At 39.2% G+C, this 25,068-nt stretch overlaps 1 protein-coding gene across 1 annotated transcript; it reads left to right on the plus strand.

The window, feature by feature from the left end:
* The first annotated feature begins 708 nt into the window (after positions 1-708).
* LOC132707555 (meteorin-like protein) lies at positions 709-24,833 on the plus strand. The gene is made up of 3 exons (XM_060679454.1): positions 709-933; positions 22,785-23,233; positions 24,216-24,833. Exons 1-3 carry the CDS (start codon positions 824-826, stop codon positions 24,542-24,544), a joined length of 888 nt encoding a protein of 295 aa, XP_060535437.1. The 5' UTR covers positions 709-823; the 3' UTR covers positions 24,545-24,833.
* Positions 24,834-25,068: the final 235 nt, after the last annotated feature.

Raw genomic sequence — 25,068 nt, forward strand, 5'->3', positions numbered from 1 at the left:
ACCAGCTTTTGTCTCGTGATTTGAAGACGGGGATTATTTTGCCAATTTTTAACTCTTCTGGAAAAATGCCACTGTAGACCAATTTAGTTAAGACATCGGCGGGATCTTCTTTTAGACCAAGTAAATTCTTGACGTTTATCTCGTAGTGCCCTAGCACTGAATTTATTAATGGTAATGCATGAATATTATATCTGATTTTTCATAATTATCATATTTTGGGTTAACATCGGCCATGGGCGGGAGGACGAGAATTACGAAAAGTATATTGGAAAAAAGCGCATCTTTCTTTCGCGGCCTACTCATAAAAGGGAATTTTAATTAAAGATGTAGCTTTTACGCGTTGATGTCATAAACATCCACGAAAAGCTTAATAAAATTATCAAAAATGGGAAAAAACGGAATATGTACGGGGCGGTCCTGCGACGGCGGCGATAAACACATGTCGCGGTCTACGCCCCCCCCCTCCTCACGCTTTTAAATATTGTCATGGGCACCCATACCAGAGCGACAGCGTACCGGCTACCGACGACGAACTTTTACGTTAGTCCGGTCGGTTCGAGCACACGGACGAGCCACCGCGCCTTACGCGGTGCGTGGCGCGCGTCTCAATCGCCGATCCGCCCGGACTATCGCCGCGTGACCACGCGACAGACTTCGCGCGCGTTCGGCACATTTCGGCCGCGTTCGCGTCCCACTTGTTAACCGAGGCGCTGGCGCGCGATCCGCCAGTCTAACGCGTGATCGCGAAGTGGTTGCGTCGTGTGTCGTTGTCGGTTCGCGCGTAATTCGGCAGCAGCACGGAGAGATGGCTGCCCACTGAAAGATGCGACGGGGTGCGACATCGAGGACTTCTTTTTGCGTGTTCGTTTGCGCGTTCCTGATCGGGCTGGCGTCGACCGCGATCCTAGGCGACGAATGCGACTGGACGGGGAGGTAGGTGGACTTTGCGTCGAGATTTTTCTGTCCGCAATTGACTAAAAAAAAAAAAAAGTCGTTCGGGTCTGGCGCGCGCGCGGGTCACCTCGGACAATGGAACAAAATGGTTGGCGTGCCTTTGGTGGCACGCGCGGAGCCGCGAGACCAGCCAATGACATGTAAATTAAATAAACCAGTTTCGCGCGGCGTTGCCGGTTCTCGCTCTAGTTTCTCGGCCGTTTTTTGCGTAAACAGCGTTTTTTCGCAGGCAGGAGTTCAGCGGCGTACTTTTTACGGTAGATTAATTTCGCGATTACTACCGATGGCGAGTTTTTATTTAGAAGGAACTATTTTTATTGGTAACGATGCATATTAATTATTTTTCGGTATTGAATTAAAAGGAATGTTAACGTTAAATCTAGAGGGCGCCACTGATTTCTACGAACAGGCGCTTCATATAATCAAGATTGAACTTCACTTAGAAGTTCATTTGACCTATTAATGATATTGACGCCTGCATCTGCAAACATATTTTACTGTAACATGTTACCACAAAAACAAGCCGTGTTATTTTCAAAACTGTACAGATAAGTAAGATAAAGTAACCACTTTAACACGATAGGATTAGCGGTACTACACCACAAAATTTAATAATCTGCCATGATATACATTTACTAATATGTTTTGTTGATTTTCTTGTATCAAGGAACCTGTCTCTCGCGATTTTTTGAAAAAAATCAATGATTTTTACTTCTTATTTAACACAACTATAACCTCTTTCTTTAGCGATCATAGCAAAATACCCCAAGGGAGCAAAATAGGGTCCCACGGGAACTCCTTCGACCATACTGTTTTATATATTTTCCCACGGGAGAAAACTACGCTTTACTAAAGTCAACGTAAAACAATCGGTAAAAAAAATAAATAGTTTCTGGATATAAATGGTTCCTTTGTATAAGTACGTTTTTATTCGAAATCTAATCCTGCTTCCTCATCAAGATTAGTTACAATACATTAGTTTTTAACAGCCCACGAATTTCCAAGAGTTGACCTTTCTAAATATCGCTTTGTAACAAACGTAGTGATAAATTAAGTTCGTCGATATTTTTAAAATCTGAAAATTTGTGGAAATTTCTGTCATGATCTACGTGGTCCTTTTTTCTTTGTACTTATAGCATATTTGTAAAGAGTTATTGTAATCTTAAACCTATCTAACCTAACACGCAAGGTTGAATAATTTTTACGTTTTATATACAAATCTTCCCCTGCTGCTTCCACGTTTCCCAGTCATCCTATTCTCCGTTTCTTTCCATTTGTTTTTGATCTAGTCGCGTTCTATTTGCTTTAAAACGAAAAAAATCAATTAACCCGTGTTTTTTTCGTCAAGGGAAACATTATTTTGATCGATAGAAACGTTTTTTTTTTCAGTTACTACTCGGACATTTCTTATCGGCGTCGAAAAAGTTTCCGAGCCGGCAACGTCGCCCCGATTTCAACGAAAACCCGGCGGATTATAAAATTGACTCTGTTACGACCGACCGTGAGTCGAAAGAAGAAAAAAAAAATTCTGACCGGGCCCCGCTACACCCTACAAATCGATTACAATTGCAAATTAGGGGGGTCGAAATCGGTTTCGTGACGTCACCCACTTCCCGCATCCGGCTCGAAGGACCAGCGCACGGTCGGCCCGAGCCCACTTGATTTTTTTATCGGTTTCGCGTCGCTCCATTGTTCGCGGTCGTCCTGCGGTTCTTCCATTGTTTTTCTGCGCTTTTAATTATGACTGGGCTTTTCCGCTTTCAATTTCACGCCCGAACGGCCTCAAGTCGTACGAATTTCCGCGACGCCCTGTACATTCCGCTTTTTTTTTTTTTTCAAAAGTGGAGTGCCGCTGGGCTCCATTTGCAATTCGATTAGAAACGAAACCGTTCGAAATAATTTAAGTTCGCGATTGGTTAAGTGAAAGTCCGGTAAAAATAAACTTTGTTAACGGTTTCCAAAGGAAAATAGAATAAATTTAATTACTTTTTTTATAAATCACCATATAGCTCCAAAATGTTATCAATTTTTCAATGCACGATCTCCCGAATATTCCCGATGGGATTTAAGCCTGGCGATCGAGCTGGCCTTTGCAGTACTTTAATTTTGTTTCTTTTACGACCAGGGTTGGGCTTGGTTTTTTAATGAAGTGATTTAAACGTCAGAGTTTTTGAATTGTTGCCTTTGCTATTGATGTTCGCACTACGAAACCACTCCGATTAGGCTGATTTTCGGTTTTTTCTTTTTTCTTTGTTTGGAATTTGCATAGATTTCCAAAGGCTTGACAAATTTGTCGCGAGTGTCGTGGAACTCGAAGCAGACGATGCAGTAGCAAGTTCTACAGAATTGTCAAGCGACATTCGACGAGGCGAAACCACTTCTTCCGATAAAAATCGCAAGTTCAACTCGAATATATCATTTGCATTTAGACTCGCGACTATTGACTCAATTAAAGACATTAATTCAAACTTTAAGTCAAATTCTGCTGGTGTCGATTGTGTACCTTCAGATGACCCTCCATATTACCGCGCCTTACGTTAGTCATATTATTAATTGCTGTTTGGAAGTAGGCTATTTTTATAGTATTTGGAAGTTTGCTTTGATCATACCATTGGCAAAAAATAACAATCCCAGCCAGTTCTCAGACCTTCGTCCAATCAGTATTCTTCCGACCTTATCTAAAGTTTTCGAGAAAGTCATAAATATGCAAATTTATGATTATGTGATTTCTAATCGTATTGCCACTAACAGTCAATCTGGATTTCGTAATGGTTTTAGTACTGTTAGTCTACATCAATTATTAGTCCTTTAGATAATGGTCTTGCGACAGTACTTACGAGGGCAGCGCCAAAATTTCCCATGAACATGAAAGAAACAAAGTAGAGTAACAGTTTTTTATTATGTTTCAATGCAATTCCCCTTAACTTCAATACACACACAGAGTTCCAAAAAAGACCGCACGGCGTTGTTTTTGAATAGCCGAAAGGTTTTTCGGAACCCATCTTGCACTGACCTTATGCATACCTAAATGATCATGCGGGATTCGGCGAACACTTGTAACAGAAAGCTTAGTAATTTCTGAGATTTCCTTGACCTTGGAACGTCGATCACTCAATACCGCCTCTTCCACAATCGCAACAATATCTTCCGTTATGACCTCCACTGGTCGACCAGTTCTTGAATCCTCTTCAAGGGAGTCCTGTCCCATTCGAAAACGTTTTGCCCATATGTTCACTACAGAATACGAAGGAGAACTTTGGGCGTGCACACCATCCAGCCTTTCTTTAATAATTTTAGGTGCTAACCCTTCTTTTCTCAAAAACTTTATGACTGCTCTATACTCAATTTGCGTTATGTCAATAAAAAACTATTTGACGCAAGGCTTCATTTTTTTTCGCAGCCTACTAAGATATATATTTAAAAGAAGACGAAGTTTTATCGTGATACTCGAGCTGCATCTATGTCAGGCCGGGAAATTTTGGCGCTAACCTCGTACTTCACAAAATTGCGTAATTCTCTATACTCGTTTGAAGCAATATCCGACTTAAGACGTATTCCAGTGTATGTTTTGAATTTCTTCTTGTTTCATCAAGTGTACCGCAACGTTCTGTTCTTGAACCTATATTATTCGTAATTTATATTTCCGGTATTTATACAACCATCGAATATTTGAATTTGCATTCATCTGCTGATGACACTCAGCTATTTTACTCCTTCGATCATAAATTATTTGATACTGCTCCAATTTATATCAATTTGGATTTGCATAACTTATTTCTATATTCTTGTAGTCATAATCTTCAACTTAATGCTAAAACGTGCAGTGTACTGTTCTTTTCTCCTAACCCTAACATCAATATCTCAAATATATTTATTAACGCTGAACGTTGTATATTTGTATATAACAGTATGCAACAATAAAGGCAAATTATTATTAGTTATTGCGCGTGCTGACAATATTTACATCTTTTATACCTATTTACAATTTCCTCATTACTTTTGGAGCTAATTTAATGCGACCCATACCTACCATTTATATAGGATTCAAACCCGAGCGATAAGGTGGTAAATACGCGATAAGGTTCTTAAATCGTCGACTAGTGTCTTCCAAATAAAGGTTCGCTAGCACCCCTAGGTTGTTGAATGGCGTTCGTTTTACCTGGACCGTCGGATTCCGTGACACCTAGAAGAGACAGGTAGAGAGAAAGCGGCTTCATTTTTCTATGCTCGTTTCCCGCGTTCTTATCACGCCCCCCCGGGGCAGCGCTAATCGGGCCCTCGCACCCTTCGACTCGTAGCGCCACCTATATAAACTCGGGCGTCCCAAGAAAAAAGACGACGAAATTAACACCCACTTACGAAACACGTCCGCCGCCATCGAGAGGGTGTCAAAAGCTTTACACCCACCCGTACATTATGTAAATACTCGGCGTGTCTAACCGGGGCACTCGACTCTGGTCCCGTGACAACGGTCAGTCAGCCGCGATGAGTGTATATATATATATATATATATATATATATATATATATATATATATATATATATATATATATATACACAGGGTTTTTCACTTAAAACTCCGCACGCCAATAAGTCCAAAACGAAAAGAAATATTTAGTTTATGTAAAAAGTAGTCAAAGTGTGGGGTCAAGTAGATATTTCCTAAAGTTTAAAAAATTCGACGCCTGCAAAGAGCTGGGCGTCGCGACGCGTCGAAAAATTATTCGATTGCAGAGACTTTGGAAATACGCGCATACAAAAGTACATATTATTTAAAAACTTTTTTGTTATTTACTCAAACTTATTTACTTTACCCGTTTCTAAGTTATACCGATTTAAAGTAAACATTTCTTGATTTATAAAAAATGTGATTAACGCTTATTTTTACAAGTATGCCATGAATGTTAGTTACTATGGCAACCATTGTTATCGCAGTTGTTTTAAGTGCAATTACAAACGTAAGTTGTTATTGCTGTATCAAAAAATTGTCGCATTTTGTCACAAGAAATATCCAAATTTGTTCGGTTTAAAAAAAAACTAAGAATTATTATGTGAAAATGGTGCAATTTAGCAATGAGGAAAAAGTAGACATGTTACTGGTGTTTGGAGAATGCAGATGCAATTGTAGAGAAGCAAAAAGAGTTTACGCACGGCGTTATCCGCATGCAAAAACCTTTGCAAGTTTATGTAAAAACTTAAGAGAATATGACAGCTTCATAAAACCTAAAAGAGATAGGAACAGGACGGCTACAAATGATGAAAATACTGCTGCTGTAATTCAGCAGGTGGATAATAACCCCAAGATATCCCTATCAGAGATAAAAGAAAATACCGGTGTTACCATAAGTTCTTCGTGGAGAATTCTACATAGAAACTCTTTTCACCCGTACAAAAGTAAACTAGTTCATAAACTAGAACCGGGCGATTATGCTAGAAGAATGTATTTCTTAGCGACATTGTCCGATTTGTATAGCCAAGATGCAAATTTTCTCTCGAAAATTTTATGGAGCGACGAAAGTCGATTTCAAAATAATGGAATCGTTAATAGACACAACTGTCGTTTTTGGTCCGAAAACCATCTTCGTTGGATTACAGAAAGAGGTAACCGACAAATTTTTAGTATCAATGTTTAGTGCGGCATATTAAATGGATTCCTTATTGGACCTTACTTTTACGAAGGAACTTTAAATACAGATCGCTATTTAAGATTTCTTCAAACTACACTTCCGGAACTATTAGAAGAAGTGCCTCTTGACACTAGAATGAATATGTGGCTACAGCAGGATGGAACGCCTGCACATAATGCCCAAATAGTAACGAAATATTTGAACCGAGAATATCCCAATAGATGGTTTGGTACTAATGGACCGGTAGGGTGGCCGGCGAGGTCCCCGGACATTACACCACCAGATTATTTTCTTTGGGGCTACCTAAAAAACGTTATCTATGAAAAACCTATCGAACATATGGCTGATCTCATTAACAAAATTAGTGCAGCGTGTGCCGCTATCACAAGAAGGATTCTCCTACAAGTGACCCAAGCTCATCTGTTAAAAGTTTTTGATAGTTGTGTTCGAGCAGATGGACATAATTTTGAACAAAATTTTTGAAATGTCTTATTATGTAGTTAATTGCAATAATAATTTTGGTTATTAATTTGTAGGTATTTTACTGTTTTTTCATTTATTTATCATGTTATCAGAACTAAATCGATAAAAAATAATAAATAAAATCATTCTAAAATAGTTGAAATCTGTTGTTTGTAATTGCACTTAAAACAACTGCGATAACAATGGTTGCCATAGTAACTAACATTCATGGCATACTTGTAAAAATAAGCGTTAATCACATTTTTTATTAATCAAGAAATGTTTACTTCAAATCGGTATAACTTAGAAACGGGTAAAGTAAATAAGTTTGAGTAAATAACAAAAAAGTTTTTAAATAATATGTACTTTTGTATGCGCGTATTTCCAAAGTCTCTGCAATCGAATAATTTTTCGACGCGTCGTGACGCCCAGCTCTTTGCAGGCGTCGAGTTTTTTAAACTTTAGGAAATATCTACTTGACCCCACACTTTGACTACTTTTTACATAAATTAAATATTTCTTTTCGTTTTGGAGTTATTGGCGTGCGGAGTTTTAAGTAAAAAACCCTATATATATATATATATATATATATATATATATATATATATATATATATATATATATATATATATATATATATATATATATAATAACCTATTCTAAGTTTTTTTTGAAACATTAATTTCTTAAATTCAGTATACAAACATTACTTGTTGATTTTATATCGAATTTAAGGAGTTAATGTTAAAAAAAAACTTAGAATAAAATACAGGAGTTGTTGCAGAAAATTATATATATATGAAATGATACAGAGTTGAACCCCAAACCCAATAAAAACGGTGCTAAATGCAACAAAAAGTTGATTTTTTTTAATTAGGAAAAACATTTGTGACCTCCCTGTATAATATATTTTCGCCATGGATAAAACGCATTTTTCGTATGTTTTTTTGCAGAAAAAATTGATAAGTTCGTTTTTCTCAAAAACTAAGAGAACAGGGAGGAACCTATAAAAGCATCTGCTTGGACGTTCGCTTCAATTGTTTTGTAAATGTCGGAAGTAAAACCCGTGCGATATAGAAAATGTGACGCGCACTGCTCGCCTCTGCGCGTCCTACGTTACAATAACCACTTAAATTTTCGAGAATTCCTAGTTTGGGACCGACCGAATGTCGGGCGCACCTCGTTAGGTTTACTGCCGCCCAGATAAGATCGTGAATTCCAGCGCACGTAGCGTGACACTTTGTTTTTACGACGCCGTATAATCTCGGTCGCGCTTAGGTTCACCACATCCACACGGACTGTTATTCATTGTGCTGACATTGCCTTAAAAAAAATCATTTTTTAAACAAACCCCAAACAGAAAGTACCGTTCAATTTCATTAAATAAATTTTCGCCAAAAATTTCGAGGTTTTCGCGGAAACACCGTCAATTTACACGCTGGATGTTTTAATGTCGATTTTTTTTAACTCGCCCCGTATAAAATTGACGAAAAACTCGTGTCGCCTGACCGAAACTGCAATCGCGCCCTGTATTTTTGAAGCCACGTGACTACCTTAAGTTTAAACGAATTTTATTATAATAGAAGCAATTTCGCGGTTAATTTTCGTTACCCGCTGTATAAATCGTCAATTCTTCCCGAACCTTACGCAGAAACGGCTCGATGTCGATTTTAAACATTTTAAAAATTTAAACTCGTACCGACGATATAAACGAAGTAATTTCCGATCCACCCCGTATCGCAAAACGCCAAATATAATTCCGTTTCGAGTCTCGAATTTTACACACGAAGGGTTTCGATGTCGATTGTTTTAACTCGCTCCGTACAATATTAACGAAAACTTCGTTCCGCCTGACTGAAACTGCAATTACACCCTGTATATGTGAAACAACGTGGCTGCCTTGAATTTAGACGAATTTTATGATAATATTAGTAATTTCCGGTCGTCGCGTAATATATTTTACCGTGAGTACTAAAAGTATCTTCCGTTACGCCGTTAATTTTCATTACACGCTGTATAAATCGTTAATTCTTCCCGAACTTTACCCAGAAGTAGAATGTCGATTTTTTTAACGAAGTTTTGTCAAACCCTGTACAAAGCAAAGCATGCGTCTTAAACTAGTACCGACGATATAATCGAAGTAATTTCCGATCCACCCCGTATCGTAAAACGCGGAAATTTCTTATTGCGCTCCGTACATGTCTCGAATTTTACACACGAACGGCTTCGATGTCGATTTTTTTAACTCGCCCCGTATAAAATTTACGAAAGTTTCAGCAAATCCCGTGCCGCCTCTCCCGACTCCCGGGGGCGGTTCTCCGACTATGTCCCTGTGTCAATTTGCACGTAAACGAAGTATTGTTTGTCCCGCGAGGCCGTAAAAGCCGCCGTTGCCGCAGGCAAAGGGAACACGTTAAAATTCATGCGGCCGACGCGCGGCGACATTACTTTGATTTATGGTTATTGTGGACGCGCGAGACCCCGTCAAAAGGCGCGTAGACGAGGACGGAGAGAAAAACCGTCGGCGACGAACACGGCCCGGTTATTGAAACGCGGGCGGCCGCGACGTCGCCATTCTTCTTCTTTTTTCTCGCGCGATCAGCTGATTCGACGCGGCCCGCTAGGATCTGGCCGAGCGTCGATTATTGGGATTCCACGATTCCACGTGTCCTTAAACTTTTAGAAACCGAAGTTTTTAACATCCCTCCACAAAGTTGGGCGAATTCTGTTAAACATTAAGAAAAAGCTGAGCAATCGTATATCCTGTGGCCTTCCACCTTACGCCAATTGATCCGACGTCGTCAACACTGCAGCGCAACCGCTTCTCTTGCCTTCCTGTTACCCACTGCTCACCTCAGTCCACCTTAACTTCGCCGTCGTCCAGTACTTCCCCTCGCATCCCCACGGCCGTCCCTTCGTGATTCGCACCGCTTTATATTTACCGCCACTCGCGCACTTAAACTTAAATAAAAACAAATAATAACAAAATAACATAATATGCATACAGTATGCTACAATCCATATTGCAAATAATATAGAGCAAATATTAATTAGAGCAGGCGATGATAACGATAGTGATACTAATTTGTAATTTGTAATTTTATTTTAGATTTAAACATAGTATCTTTCGAAACAAAACCCCAAATAATTAAATTCTGGGCAAAGTACGGACCTGTTCGGCCATATTTCATTCTTACAGCTTGCCCGGGTCTCTCCTTAATTCGTCTCAGTTAGTCTCTTTCTTATATCTATGAACAGACTTTACCTTATGTTCAAAATAAGACGATTATTTCATGGCCACCTAGAAGGTGAATTATGCCAAAGTAATCCAGTTTTCAGAGTAACTTGCGTTTATTTCAGAACCGAAACGATTTAGGAATAGGGACGCGATGCGTCATTCGGGAGAAAATTTAATTTGCTCTTTGAATATACGGTAATATACAGGGTGCGTCATGCGTGCATCCTGCGAAAACCCTGTAAGAAATAGAACTATTTTCGTAATTTCGAAAAAAATATACAGTTCATCCCCAAGCTACGTCCAAAATTTTTACTTCCTACTGGCTCCAGTATCGTAGCAATTAAAATTTAATTGAAACCCTGTTTTTGTCGAAAAATAAACAAAATTAATTACAAACAATCAAATATCGAGGGTTGAGATTGTTCAAAAAGGACCGAAAAGAAAAATTATCATTGTAAAAAAAGTCGCCATAACCGTCGAGTCGCGGACGCGCAGTTAAGAGACGGGTTTTTCTCGGCCTACCCAGATCTGAATCGGCTTTGTTATTGCGCGCACGGAAACTACTGTTTCGGCGTGTCTGTTTTTTCGGCCCCTAATTGGCGATCGAGGCGGCGATGGAAACCGCGTTTTTTTTTGTTTTTTTTTTTAATCCCGCGCAATTAAAGGTATCGTTTACCCGATAAGTCGATGGAATCCGCGCCCAAAAAGGGGACCGTCACAGACCACAACGCGCCGCTCGGTGACGTCATCGCCCGCGTGGAACTCCTTCGTCCCCCGGTTTCCCACACCTAGGGTTGGAGCGTGCCCCGAGGGGGCGTCGATTTTCCCACAAAAACGCGTTTCCCATCGGCCGAGGAGCGCCGATCTGTTTAGCGACGCGCCGAATTAACGACCTTTTTTTTTCGCCTCTACGCGCATGTATATTATATACACAAACACCGGCAGTGTAAATAATTAAGATCTGTGGTTCGTGAGAAAAAGCCCGCCCGTTCACATGCCGTCTCAGAGTGCGTAAATATTTATGTGTACGCGATGGTGATCTCGCTCGATCTTCGTTTTTTTTTTCTTCGATTCGCTTCAAAACTTCGACTTTGGTGATGCGGTCAGTCTGAGATATACGAGGAAATACGCCTATTTAAAGAGCTTCAGGGTGTTTTCTAATCGAACGTCACTAATTAATGGGGCTATTTTTGGGTTCATTTTAAAAAGATAACTTCATGATCATATGCCCCAAATGTCTTTACTTGTTACTTTCGAAAATCGATGAAATCGAATTTGCGCTCGTACAAAAATTTTATGTCTCGGTAAGGGATCCCCGTTGGTACAAAAATGATCGCCGCCGAACAAAAATTTTTTTTTTGTCGGTCCATTCTCCGTTCTCGTCTTTTGGTTTTTCCTGAAATACTATTGATAACAATTCTCTGCATGCTGTCATATCAGCGATATTGTTACGACCATGCAGAGAAGAGGTTTTTATTTTTTTAAGCCAAAACCGTACCAGAAATTAAATTCTTTTTGAAATGATTGTGAAACTAATTTTTGTTGTAAGAGAAATCAGTGGCGTGCCGTTGACGTCTGCCAAAATAGACAGTTAAAATTCCGTACGCCTGCCACTGGTGTATTTAAAAAAATATATATTTTTAAAACATCTGAATCGGTATTGCAGATATTAAACAAAAATTATTAATTATTGACATTCAATTAAAAAACGCCCTGTGTGGAACAAATGACAAAGTGGCTAGTCTCATCTTTCCAAGAAGAGACGATTTTCTATCTTGTAAGTACCCTTTGTTGAACCGTAGACACTGGTACTCACGGGAGCCCTATGGACCAGGCCAAAAAAACGAGAGAGCAACTTTGAACAATGAGCAACCAGGCTCATTCAAAATCCTGTGCGAAAGTTAGGAAGGCCTATATTAAGCTGTTGCCGTGATGTAGTAGTGTCTTGAACGGAGCCTCTGAGGTAGCGGGCGACTCCTCAGAGTAATTAGCCTTGCCCTGTCACTCCGAGCTCTCGCAGGGTTGACAGTAAACCCGGGAGTTCCAATGATATTTTTTCAAATACCTCGCGCACCCTGTATCCTAGACGAATCCTGAAACTCCCTCTCGACACAGTTTACGTTTTTGCCAAATTACCACATCTTTAGTAATCGCCAATAATTTATCCACAAAAACGGAAATTTTTTGCCCATAAACGCACCCTGTACACAATTCAAACAATGTTCGAAATGGAGGTTATAGCCCTTGGTCTCCCATATTTGCTGGTATATGAGAAAGTGGTTTTCGAGAAAATGCTTGTTTTCTGAAACCATGCAGTAGATCGTAATAGGAAATGACGTCATCGCGTCTAGATTAGGGCGGAAAGTGGTGATTTTTATTTAATTTTTTTCAAAGCGTATGTGATAGACGAAACCCATAAATACAAAAATTGTAGCTCTCGATGCCATATTTGCCATATTTTTTACGACTTTTAATTTTCTCTCGAAAAATACAATTTTCGGGACCTTTTGGATTTTTGTCCTTAATTGAAAAACCCTGTATATAATCGAAAAAATGTGTGAAGTAATGCACCTTCCGCGTCTGCTGGTTTGAGAATTTTACCGATAGAGTTAATAGTTTTGGAGAAAATATTTCTTTTTTAAAAACCAAAATAACCAAAAAAAAAATCCAAATTTTTTTTGAAAAATACTTTGCGGTATTTGATTGTGCCCAACTTTAATTGTTTAAAAGCGAATCCGAAATTCTACTTCTCTGCCAAATCTGATGTCGGTAGCTGCAAACTTAGGGCACAGGTAACGTTTTTTAATATTGCACGGAATATCGCGTACACCTTGTACAATAGATAAAAATCTTAAATTCAAAAGTTTTGGGGTTAAACAAATTAGCATCTGAATCACAGTCTTCTTGTTACGCTATATTTTCTTTAAAAGAGGAACCCCGTTTTCAGTTTTTTGTTGAAACTGGTCACACCCTGTATATTTTGAAAAATTGACAAGAATAGATGTTTTGGTGCACAATTTTTTTCGATCGTGTAGACGCATACAAACGCGGTTTTTAGGTCGGTTTGGTCATAAAATACATATTATTATTAAATAATGATAGATAACTCTTTCCAGTTGTAACATTTTGATCGAATTTTGCGTAGTCAATTAAGAAGTGGTCCATTGTCCAGCCCCAACGCTATTTATGGTTAGGGTAAAGTCTGTTCATAGATATAAGAAAGTGACTAACTGGTAGGAATTAAGGAAAGACCCGGGCAAGCTGTAAGAATGAAATATGGCCGAACAGGTCCGCACTAGGCTTAGAATTTAATTATTTGGGGTTTTGTTAGGAAACATACTAAACAATATTTATTTACTTATGTATGTATTTATGTTTAAATCTAAAATTTAACAATTATTTTTATTAGCTACTTAAATTGCTTAAAATTATAATAATAAAATGTCATCGCCTGTTCTAATTGTTGTTTGTTCTATATTATGGATATACGATTGTTCTGCTTTTGTCAACTGTCTACTGTGATAACTTGCATTGTCCATTACAATTACGCTATTAGGAGGAATGTTTGGAACTAGTTTGTTTTTAAACCAACTTTCAAATAAATCAGCGGTGGTGCCTCCATGGTAATCCAGAGAAGAATATTTAATATTTTTCGCAGACAGAGAAAGTCCATTTTTAATCCAACCTTCTTTAGAACCAACATGCAGAATAGCTATTCTTTTACCTCTTTTTGATGGCGCGTTTGTTTTACACTTATCGGTTGAGTCAACCTAACCCTTTTTTAAATCTAAAACCCATGTGTTGAATACACTTCCATAAGGTAGTTCTGTCACATTTAACACAAGTTTCATCTTTTTCAAGCCTCCTAATTAAGATATCTAATGTAGGCACGCTTTGTTCCTCGTATAACTGGTAACTTTTACGACATCTATACTTCATCTATACTCGAGAAAATGTCAGCATCGCTTCTTATTTTCCTCGCTGAAATGGGATTATCCACAATTTTCCATACAATTGATGTTGGAATTTTCGTCAATGTGGTTTCTTCTAAAGATGCTTGCCTGCTGGCACCACGTTCAATGTGAGTCAAATAAACATTGTTTATAACTTCCTTGGTCTCAATAGAATAGTGTTTTCTACATTTGGGCGGGAACATCTCCTAAGATACACTAGACTCGCACATATTTTGCATAATTCGCACAGGATTCAACACACACTGTATTACACGCGAAATAAGAATGATTACTAATCAATGTAAACTAAGTAGTATACCGCACCAAAGAATATTAAACACAGGTAGGTATAAAATTATTTTCTATTACGGACCACAATTTTACCTGAATTTAAATTCCGAAACTTTATTTAATAATCTTGTTGCATTGTATGTTAATGACCACCCTTGGATAATCCCATTCAAAAGCAATTGGTCACTTTCTTATGTCTATGAACAGACCGTAGTGATAGAGCTGAGACATACGGATCGTTTTGATTACGTCACCGTACGTGACGTAACTGCCGGAGTATACAATAAATTCGCTCCTCTCCAATTTTAGATAATAAACATCTGTTTTCTTCTCCGTATCTATTATGCGTAGCTACTAAATGCCCTCTCGGGCGAGCGTTTCCTAGTACATCGCGCGGTTTTTACCGGTCACTTTTTGGACTTGGAAAGAGTCCCGCCGTACGACGTACCGGGGGCCCCCGTCTTGCCTTTTTCGATTGCAAATGGAGTACGTGGCGGCATTTTTAAGGCCCCGCCACGAACGCAGAAACTTACGCTTGAACTCGCAGCTATCCGGCTCTCGCGCATTTGAGAACTTTATACACTATTCACCACAAACACAACACAAAAACGCGAAAAAGGTACGGAGAGAATCATAACCATCAAAAATGTAAACAACAATGGCGCAGACTGTTAGAATTCTCTGGTTATGTTCGGATTTCAGAGACTGACTGATTTTGCGTTCTTATGAAAATTAGTCAATTTTTTCAGAAAAATTACGGCAATGTGCCAGCTCAGTTATTTGAGAATATCATAGCCACCTGCGGCGCATCACTTTTTACTCCTTTGAGAACTGTATATTTAGAACAGTAAATTACACAGGGTGAAGCAAAAACAGAAGTGGCGGAAATCCAAAAACTGACTTTAATTTGTATTCTACTCTGTACACGGTTCGAGCAAGGTATCTATATTAGGAATGAAGATATTCTCTCTTATTTCGTTCGTGGTTTTCTGCTTACTACTTAAAGCGTCAGTAATTAATGAACTTCTAGTATTTAACAATATCAATGAGTGACTAAATGTAATTTTTTATTAAAAAAAAGTGATTATACCTAATATTTCAAAACAGCTAAAAAAACTAATATAAACTAAGAAAAACTTTTATTTCAATAACAGCCAACTTCTTTGCAGTTTTAAATTTTGACTAATGACGTAAAAAAGAAGATATCGTTAATTTTTTTTTCAAAAAAAAAATTTCTTTGGCGTTACGTCAGAAAACGCCATTTCGCTTACAGTACGTTTGATGGCGATTATTTAGTTAATAATATTTCACTCCAAGTGTCAGTAATGAGGGGTGATTCAATAAGGGCTTTCACATTAAAATAATAAAAAAAAACTCGAAAGAATATAAAAATATACGAACATTTTTATTTGCCATTTTAGATTAGTGTACTGCAATTAGGTATGAAAGATGATGTGTTTATTGAAATTTCCTATCACTTTTTGACCCAATTCAGGTGTCTACAGGTTGAAATGCGGATTCAACCTGTAGACACCTGATTTTTGAGATTTCGGACATTTCGTTTTATTGTTTAAAAAAAAAATTCTATTGTGTTGTTATTTCTGAAAGCTATTTTTAAACCACATTTTGACAAATGTTTTGAAACTTTTTCACTAGGTTCTCCTATGTTTTAAATTGTTCGTGTCCTGTATTAGGTTTCGGATAAATAGAGTTTACCGATTTCTGGATTTGTTTTTTATTTATAATTTTTGTCGATAATGCACGACGAAAACGTGAGGCGATATCATTCACATAGATATTAAAGAGTAGGGGTCCCAGTTGTGATCCTTGCGGGGCACCAGAAGGCACTTTAATTTCGGCGGATTTTAAGCTCTGGATGCGCACAATCGATAATGAATTCCAACGTTGCGCGATTTTTTGATGATTCACTCATATGAATATGAATATGAAATCCTCTTTGAGAGAAATTAAAACGTCGGTCTACTAAAAACGCACAAAATAGATAATTATCTATTTAGTCTTCTTCTTTTTTCAACCGGGCCTTTGGGAACCGTTCGAGTACGGCCCTGCGCGGCAGATAACCGCGGAATGGCGTATTGTTATCGCGAAAGCAAACGGGGGATACGGTCTTGTGGCGCGTCGCGACCGCCTTATCCTCTTTTGGCCGAAATCGCTTTGGTCGAGGAGGAGGGGGGGGGGGTAGCGATACCGCACCCTCGGGTGGCCTGTTTATTGTATCTCAGCACGATAAGGGTCCCGGGTAAAGGTAAACAACGCGGCGCGGCGTTGCCGGATAAAAAACGCTGCCAAACCGATATTTTAAGGGGCCCCCCAACGCTAGGAAACATCTGAATTTAGGTTTCTTTAGGTCGGTCCACGCACATAAAGATGAGTTATTATTGACCTTGACAAGGTGGGACAAGTGAAATTCCGTCATCTATTATTTGATACCCTTGATCCATGTAGCACCTCTTAAAAATAATACAAAGTTAATGAATTTGGTTGGCCATCAGCAAAAAAAAAAAGGGTGGTTGGAAACAAACAACAAAACAAACAAAACAGGATTCCTAAAAAGTATATTCACGAATCGACCCTTCGGATGCCAAAAAAAAATATGTAGAGGTTGCTGCAGTAAAGAGTTTGTTTTTCAAGGTGATAGAGGAGATATCGACAGAAACCAGACACGAAATATTATATTAAATAGTTTTACCACAACGGGGATAATTCCGTTAAATAGGGATGTTGTTCAACAAGATTCATTTGGCAAAGAAACCATAAGTCAACTAAACGTGAAAACGACCCCGTTTCGAAGCAAACTAAAAAGAATAAAAATAAAAAAGTTTGTGAGCGAAGAATATCTAAAAGCAGCTCCAACGTTGATAGTAATTCTTGCCTCACTGAATCTAGTGGAAAAAGAATTGTTGAATTTACCATTTTACTAATATCATGTGATTTGGGCGTTTACCAAAAAAAAAACACACACGAAAACCTTGCAAATTCGCCTTATTTGTTTAGAAAATTCCGCACCAGTAGTTTTCAACCAATCAAAATTGATTTTGTCGACAAATTTCCATAGCAACGCATATTTCTATGAAAATGTCCAGTATAATCTATCCGTTGCCATGGTGATCTGTCAATAAAACACGTTTCCATTGGTTAAAAATTACAGCTGTAGGATTTTCTGCTCAATATATTAATTTCGTCTCCCGCGGAATAGCGTTTGTTTGTTTAAAGGTTTTTTGCTTTTTGCGAAATATACGAAGAGTTGTGGGGGGAGGGAATCATTTTTTGTGAGTCAAAAGGCAAGAGTCGCGACTTTTATAAAATGCGTCGAATTTCGTTGAAATTTAATTTTGAAATTTGATTTTTCCTTATGTGGAGGCAAAACGGGAAGTCAAAATGAAGTTTGTCATTTGTTTTACTCTTTTACCCATTAACTTATTGACAATTTGCTAATTCGATTAAAACCCCTTCCAAAATATTGTTACTTAGGATATTTCGATTAATTTAACTAATTGTAAATTTTAGACCATCTACATTTTGTAGCTTTTATCTATGTACTTTTGATTTTAAACATCTGCAGAGGAAAAATCCAGTGGTGTAATATGTGGAGGTCTTGCAGGTCTAATAATGCACTGTACAGCATTTAAATATGCACTAACTTGTCGGGCAAACTGGGGTGAGGCACCATCCTGTTGAAGCCCCTCTAACGGAGCTCTTCCAATATGTTCATCGAAGAAGTGAGGTTCAAAATCCTTGCCCAAACATTTATTTTTTGTGGATTTACGTTTAATTTTCTTGCTAACATAGCTTCCTGCACACCTTTAAAGTTTCTTGGCCGTCTTCATCTTTTCTTTGTTTCTGGAGGAACCCAATTCCATACTTGGTCATCTATTCTCCGGATATGTCCGTACCAAGTGACTCCAAATAGACCAGGTAAAGTCTGTTCATAGATATAAGAAAGTGACTAACTGATACGAATTAAGGAAAGAACCGGGCAAGCTGTAAGAATGAAATATGGCCGAACAGGTCCGTACTTGGCTTAGAATTTAATTATTTGGGGTTTTGTTAGGAAACATACTAAACAATATTTATTTACTTATGTATGTATTTATGTTTAAATCTAAAATAAAATTAACAATTATTTTTATTAGCTACTTAAATTACTTAAAATTATAATAATAAAATGTCATCGCCTGTTCTAATTGTTGTTTGTTCTATATTATGGATATACGATTGTTCTGCTTTTGTCAACTGTCTACTGTGATAACTTGCATTTTCCATTACAATTACGCTATTAGGAGGAATGTTTGGAACTAGTTTGTTTTTAAACCAACTTTCAAATAAATCAGCGGTGGTGCCTTCATGGTAATCCAGAGAAGAATATTTAATATTTTTCGCAGACAGAGAAAGTCCATTTTTAATCCAACCTTCTTTAGAACCAACATGCAGAATAGTTATTCTTTTACCTCTTTTTGATGGCGCGTTTGTTTTACACTTATCAGTTGAGTCAACCCAACCCTTTTTTAAATCTAAAACCCATGTGTTGAATACACTTCCATAAGGTAGTTCTGTCACATTTAACACAAGTTTTATCTTTTTCAAGCCTCCTAATAAAGATATCTATTGCAGGCACGCTTTGTTCCTCGTATAACTCGTAAATTTTATGCCGTATTATATCTTGATCACTTTCATCCACACTCGAGAAAATGTCAGCATCGCTTCTTTTTTTCCTCGCTGAAATGGGATTATTCACAATTTTCTATACAGTTGATGTTGGAATTTTCGTCAATATGGCCGGTTCTTCTAAAGATGCTTGCTTGCTGGCACCACGTTCATTGAGAGTCAAATAAACATTGTTTATAACTTCCTTGGTCTCAATAGAATAGTGTTTTCTATATTTTTGGGCGGGAGCATCTCCTGAGATACACTAGACTCGCACATATTTTGCATAATTCGCACACGATTCAACACACGCTGTATTACACACGAAATAAGAATGATTACTAATAAGCTTAAACTAAGTAGTATACCAAACCAAAGAATATTAAACACAGGTAGGTATAAAATTATTTTCTATTACGGACCACAATTTTACCTGAATTTAAATTCCGAAACTTTGGGTAATAATCTTGTTAATGACCACCGTTGGATAATCCCATTCAAAAGCAATTGGTCACTTTCTTATATCTATGAACAGACCATATATCTTGTATATAACGTCTATTACTTCTACTTCTTTTTTTTTAATTCTGTCACTCCAAAGCAGTGAGCAGAGTAGTCTTATAACTATTTCCCTTTGTCCAATTTGATTTCATTTCGCTCTTTTGGAAGGCGTCATTCCTCAATATTTAAGCTGGTCGCAGCGTTTTACCGCCACCTCGAGTACCGAGATGGGACACTCTGATCGTTGTCACCAAAATAAATACGTTGAGCATGAAAGAAGCAAAAAATCATGGTATAAGAACCGCCAAAGTGGAATTTGGAACGTTGGCGTCGCTTTCGCGTGACGTCACAGCGTTACCCGATATCGTCGCCGCCTCGGGGGCATCTTGCGTCGGGCGTCGGCCGTCTTGACTACGTACACGAGCGACACCCACGTACCGGCCGTGTTTAACGGTCGTTTTTTCTACGGTCGGTAAAAATGTCGGCGTAGGCCGCCGCGCCCGAGCCACTCGCGGCCATTGTTATGCCCGCGTCCTACGCAAGTCCCCGCGCCATACCAGTTTTAACCATCTACGGCTTTAAAGTCGAATTTGCGTCCGACTGTATCGTTGTTTGAATTGTACCCACGCGGCCCGACTCCATTGTGTTCCATTTGGTTCGACGCCCCGGCGAAGATCGGCGGCCGCCGCCGCACCCTGTCAAGTTCGCGGACAATCGAGCGTTATCCGTGATCCCTTCGGTGGTCCGTGGCGATCGCGACCACCCTGCGGTCCGTGACGCGACGTGTAAAGAACTTTCTAATTGCAGAATAAATTCTTTGGTTTATGTAAGATCCAACCTCTGCGACTCTCAGATGTGAATCGATTATTTTTGCTTCCAAGACTCCTTGCACCGCTTTAAAAATAGTATAAAAACGAGTTGGTATACTAAAGAAAGCAAATCTACATTTTGAATCGAACCACCCCATCGCCCAAAAAAAATCTGTTGTAATAGAAGCTTTAGAAAAAGCCAGGCACGCACTTAAAGAAAACTGTAACCCGCAAAATCTAGTAGACAAAATTTTTAAAAAAAGGATTCATAAATTCTACAACGGTCTTCAAAACAACCACAAATTTCAAAACAATAAAACAAAATATATACCGTGACCATACATCCGAAACCACCTAAAGGAACATGACGTCAAAATAGGTTATAAGGGTCACAATTTGCAAAAAAAAAAAACTCTAAAATTAAAGCAAAAATACCAGATGAAAAAAGGAGTAACATAGTGTATGAAATTCCATGTTCGGGTTGCGATAGTGTGTACATTGGACAAAGAGTCAGTATCTGAAAAATAGAATGAATGGGCACAAATTTGACAAAAAAAAATTAAAATTTAAAAGGCCTTTGTAAAATATACCATACAAGTCTGATTTAAATATAACATAATCTAAAAACTAAGTAAATAAGGGTAGCTGTTACAAAATTACATCTAAAGTAAAAATCAATAAATGACATCGCCGTAATTACGTAATTTCGTAGTTCTGCTTCGCATTGTTGTGGTGGAATAGGCATCTTGTACATATTTTTAGGTTTTCATGAAAACTTTTTAATTATCTCCAGAATATTTGTACCTAAAGACAAAAAATGTATGCCCTGCAATTAGTCCGCGACCTTCATTTTTGACGTCATGCAAAAACGCTACTCCATTGGTTATGTCGTACATTTTATATTGTTATCCATTTTTTTTAATATGTAATATTTCGTCCTGCGTGTGAGATTCATCTATGCGTAAAGTAGAGTTTGCTTAAAATATCTTTTTTACAACTGCCAATCGATCAGGTTCACCACCTGATCTCCGCTTTCTATAAAAAAGACGATATTGACTCATTGATAAACAAAAGTGAGGTTAGGCTACTGTTTATTTTTCTTTAAAAACCTCAAAAATAACTGAAAACTCGCGATAAAAGGCTAACCATCAGCTCAAATGTCCGTTTTTAGCGGGAAATTGTTAAAAAAATTTATTCAATAAAAGAAATATCTGCAAGGCCCTTGAACAAGTCGCCTTATGCGAGGACGATCTTTTAGTTTTCATCTCGATCTGAAGGCTTCACAAATTGCTTCATCAGCTCGAACTCAAAGGTTCGATGACCAAGCGACTATTTTTAGCTCCGTTGCCTCAAAAGCACAAAAAAACAAGGATGTTTTGTATAGCCACTCCAATTGTGTACCGTCGCAAAATTTCAAGACTAACCAAAATTTCTCACAAAGTCAGACATGGTTCTTCTGCTCTCTTTCAAAGTATTTATTCACCACACACGCATAAAAAGCTCGGGATTATTTGCACGCAATGATTTTTCTTCTTTCATAAATCTAAACTGCGTTTTCGTCACTTGCCTTGTCAGAATTCTTACTAATTCTTGAGCCCCCCCATTTTGTCAAATACGTCATCTCGCGAGTAGCATTTTTCGTGGTCCGTGGCACGACTAGCCGAAGGCCATCGTTTCTTACGAAGAAAATTGTTAGAAGACATCGGTCGAAGTAAATATTTGCAAGACGATTACAGCGCCGAAATCGAGACGTTTTTTCTTCGGTCATGGGAACGTCTCGAGCCAGCGGCGTCCGGTTTCGGTTTTCGGTCCTCCCGTCGCAGCCGCCTACGTCATAGAGTAACATGTGGCCCCCGGGTTTTAATTACGACCCACAAAAAGCGCCGCGGGAACTTAGCCAACGAAGTCGTCACCGTCGTCGGTATATTTTACTCCGCGCGCGTTGGTTTATTTAATGTACGTAATTTATCGTCAGTTCTATGGTCCGCTGTTTAACAATCTCGAAGCCAGACGAAATAAAAGAAGAAGCGTAGGGAATTAGCCTATTGTTTTGTTCACAGCTGGATGTTAATTAGGACGGATAATCATAGTAGGACAGGTAGAAAATCATTGGTGTTTTGAATTTTCAAGTGTTAAAATCGATTTTTTGTGTGTTAGTTATTGCTAAAATTAGGGTTTTGTTTTTTGCGTTTGTTTTTTCTTGTTAGTTAATGAGCTGGCCTGGGCGTTTTCTTGCCTCGCTAATAAATTTCAAATTTAAGTAATTAATCGGCGTCTTTTCCAGCGGGTTGACGTCGTCGCCGACGAGCAAGGGCGTCACCCCCGTGTACCTCCGATGCTCCGCGGGGAAGATCAAGTGGCTGTACCCGAGGGGCGCCCTTAGGGTGCTGCTGAGGCTGCCGGGTCGCGATCGCGACTTCCGCGCGTGCGTCAAGCTTCGCGGCGTCAAGCCGACGGCGAGAGTGTTCCTAGAGGGCCCCAGGTCCCTGGTGCCGCTCTACGCGGACTCGGAGGCCGCTCCCACCGCCGCGATAAGGTGTTTCAACAGCAAAAACGGCCAGGCGGCCGTCTACATCGAGGCGACCGAAGAGCAAACCTACAGGCGAAGCGTCACCGACCTGGAGTACGACCTGCAGCAGCTGCCGAAGACGACGCTCGCCTATGACTACGCGGAAGAGTGCCGGCCGTGTTCGATGGCGGAGCTCGCCCACGTCTTCTGTACCAGCGACCTCGGTGAGTTTCCTAACCTAACCTTAAAATTGAGACAAAATGGCGACGCGTAGCGGCGAGTTGACACCGCAAATAGAAAATACTCGGCTAATCCCCAGAAATGTCACTGTATTTTGTTTACAAAACAATTACCACAATTGCAAATTAAAAGTGATCTCCACCTAGGTATGGTCTATTCATAGATATAAAACAGTGACCAATTGCTTTTGAATGGTATTAACTAAGAGTGATCATTAACATACAATGCAACAAGATTATTACCTAAAGATTCGGAATTTAAATTTAGGTAAAATTGTGGTCCGTAATAGAAAATAATTTCATACCATACCTACCTTTGTTTAATATTCTTTGGGCACATTTTCAATTTGTTCACCTTTCATTCCCAGTATGATGCAAGGCCGTGCGAAAACTTTGAATTATGGAAAAAGAAGGCGAAACAATGCAATGTTAACATATCAAAAAACAAATGGGATACTTTGGGGTACTCATGCTTAGATTTTAAAATGAAATTGAGAATGTTAAGGAAGGTAATGTCTTTCAATATTTCACCCTATATCAATTGGTCAATAATCATAAATCAAAGTAAAAAAAGTGGCTTCTACCTTCAACAATATTGGCCATTTTTTCAAATTTCCAAAATTAACTGTCTCCTTAGTAATATGACAGAATATAGATTGCACACAAATGTAAGCTTATTTATCGTAATTATCCTTAAATTTTATCAAACTTCACAACTAAATTCACGACACGAATGTCGACAAATGTCAAAAACAAAAATAATTATGCTGTCGAGGGATACTTACCAAGAGTTGAGTGTTTCAAATGTTACTTAGATTAATCAAAAGTTGACTGAACCATAGTTCATTTGTGGGATTTGTCGTCCCTTGTTGCCAATTTTCCTGTATATCTCGTTAGCCATCGCCGTTTTCCTTTTCAATATCGTGATTTTCTCAAGTTCCCTCGAACTACCAATTCTTTTCCGTAGTCACGAGGGGTGTGATCCTCGCCATCGAGAACGACGACGCGGCCGAAACGTCACGCCTGAGCGTCAAGGTGACGCGCCTGATACGTCACACGACCGCGTCCGAGGAGGCGGGGCCGAACGGAGTCGCGGCGGCGGCGGGCGACGTCGACTCGGCGGTGACGTTGAACGCTCCGCGACGCTGCGGCGTTTCGCACGGCGCCGGCGAGTTCGTCTTCATGGCGCGCAAGAAACTCGGCGACCTCACGCTGCAGTGTGCCCCAAGATTCGAGGACTGGGCCGCCTTGGTCGTCCGGCTCAACGCGCAGGCTCACTGCGTCCTGAAGAGCTAGCGGAGGCGGCGACGACGTCGTCGTCGTCTGTGATTCTGTGATTTCGGGGGGCGGGGTTTTCGCGACTCGTGTGTGTGTGTGTGTACTCTTTCGTTAGTGCCGAATTTGCCATATAAATGTATTTTGCCGATCTCCTAATGTCGCGCGTGCGTATTTTGACTGTGATAAATGCCCGAGAGTTTGTATTCGAATCAGATTATATTTTATTACGTTCAATTACGATTAATTGTAAATACGAGATCGTTTTTTGAATAAAGACGCGTTTAAAGCAACGGCCCGAGTTTTTAATCGCTTTAGAAGCGGCGCAAAAAATGGCGACACATCCGCTGAATGCAAAATGTCAGTAAAGGGAGGCGGTATTAGAGTTTAAGCTGTCGGATTCCGTGGTCCGTGGCGGGTCCACGTTCTGTGGTCTGCGACGCCTCCCCGTGAGTTTTGACAGTATACACTGTTGTGTGTGGTTTGACATTTCGAAGTTCAGTTTATTGCTTTCGTCAGTAACCTCGCGAGGAAGAAGACGTTTT

The sequence above is a fragment of the Cylas formicarius genome, unplaced genomic scaffold (assembly GCF_029955315.1).
Source record: "Cylas formicarius isolate icCylForm1 unplaced genomic scaffold, icCylForm1.1 PGA_scaffold_9__14_contigs__length_23061073, whole genome shotgun sequence".
Taxonomy (NCBI): domain Eukaryota; kingdom Metazoa; phylum Arthropoda; class Insecta; order Coleoptera; family Brentidae; genus Cylas; species Cylas formicarius.

What these genes read in the sequence shown, in the direction of transcription:
- LOC132707555 (XM_060679454.1), top strand. Translation starts at nt 824, where the DNA reads ATGCGACGGGGTGCGACATCGAGGACTTCTTTTTGCGTGTTCGTTTGC. An exon ending in GAATGCGACTGGACGGGGAG is followed by an intron (nt 934 to 22,784) that starts GTAGGTGGACTT and finishes CGTCTTTTCCAG; the next exon opens with CGGGTTGACGTCGTCGCCGA. An exon ending in CTTCTGTACCAGCGACCTCG is followed by an intron (nt 23,234 to 24,215) that starts GTGAGTTTCCTA and finishes TCTTTTCCGTAG; the next exon opens with TCACGAGGGGTGTGATCCTC.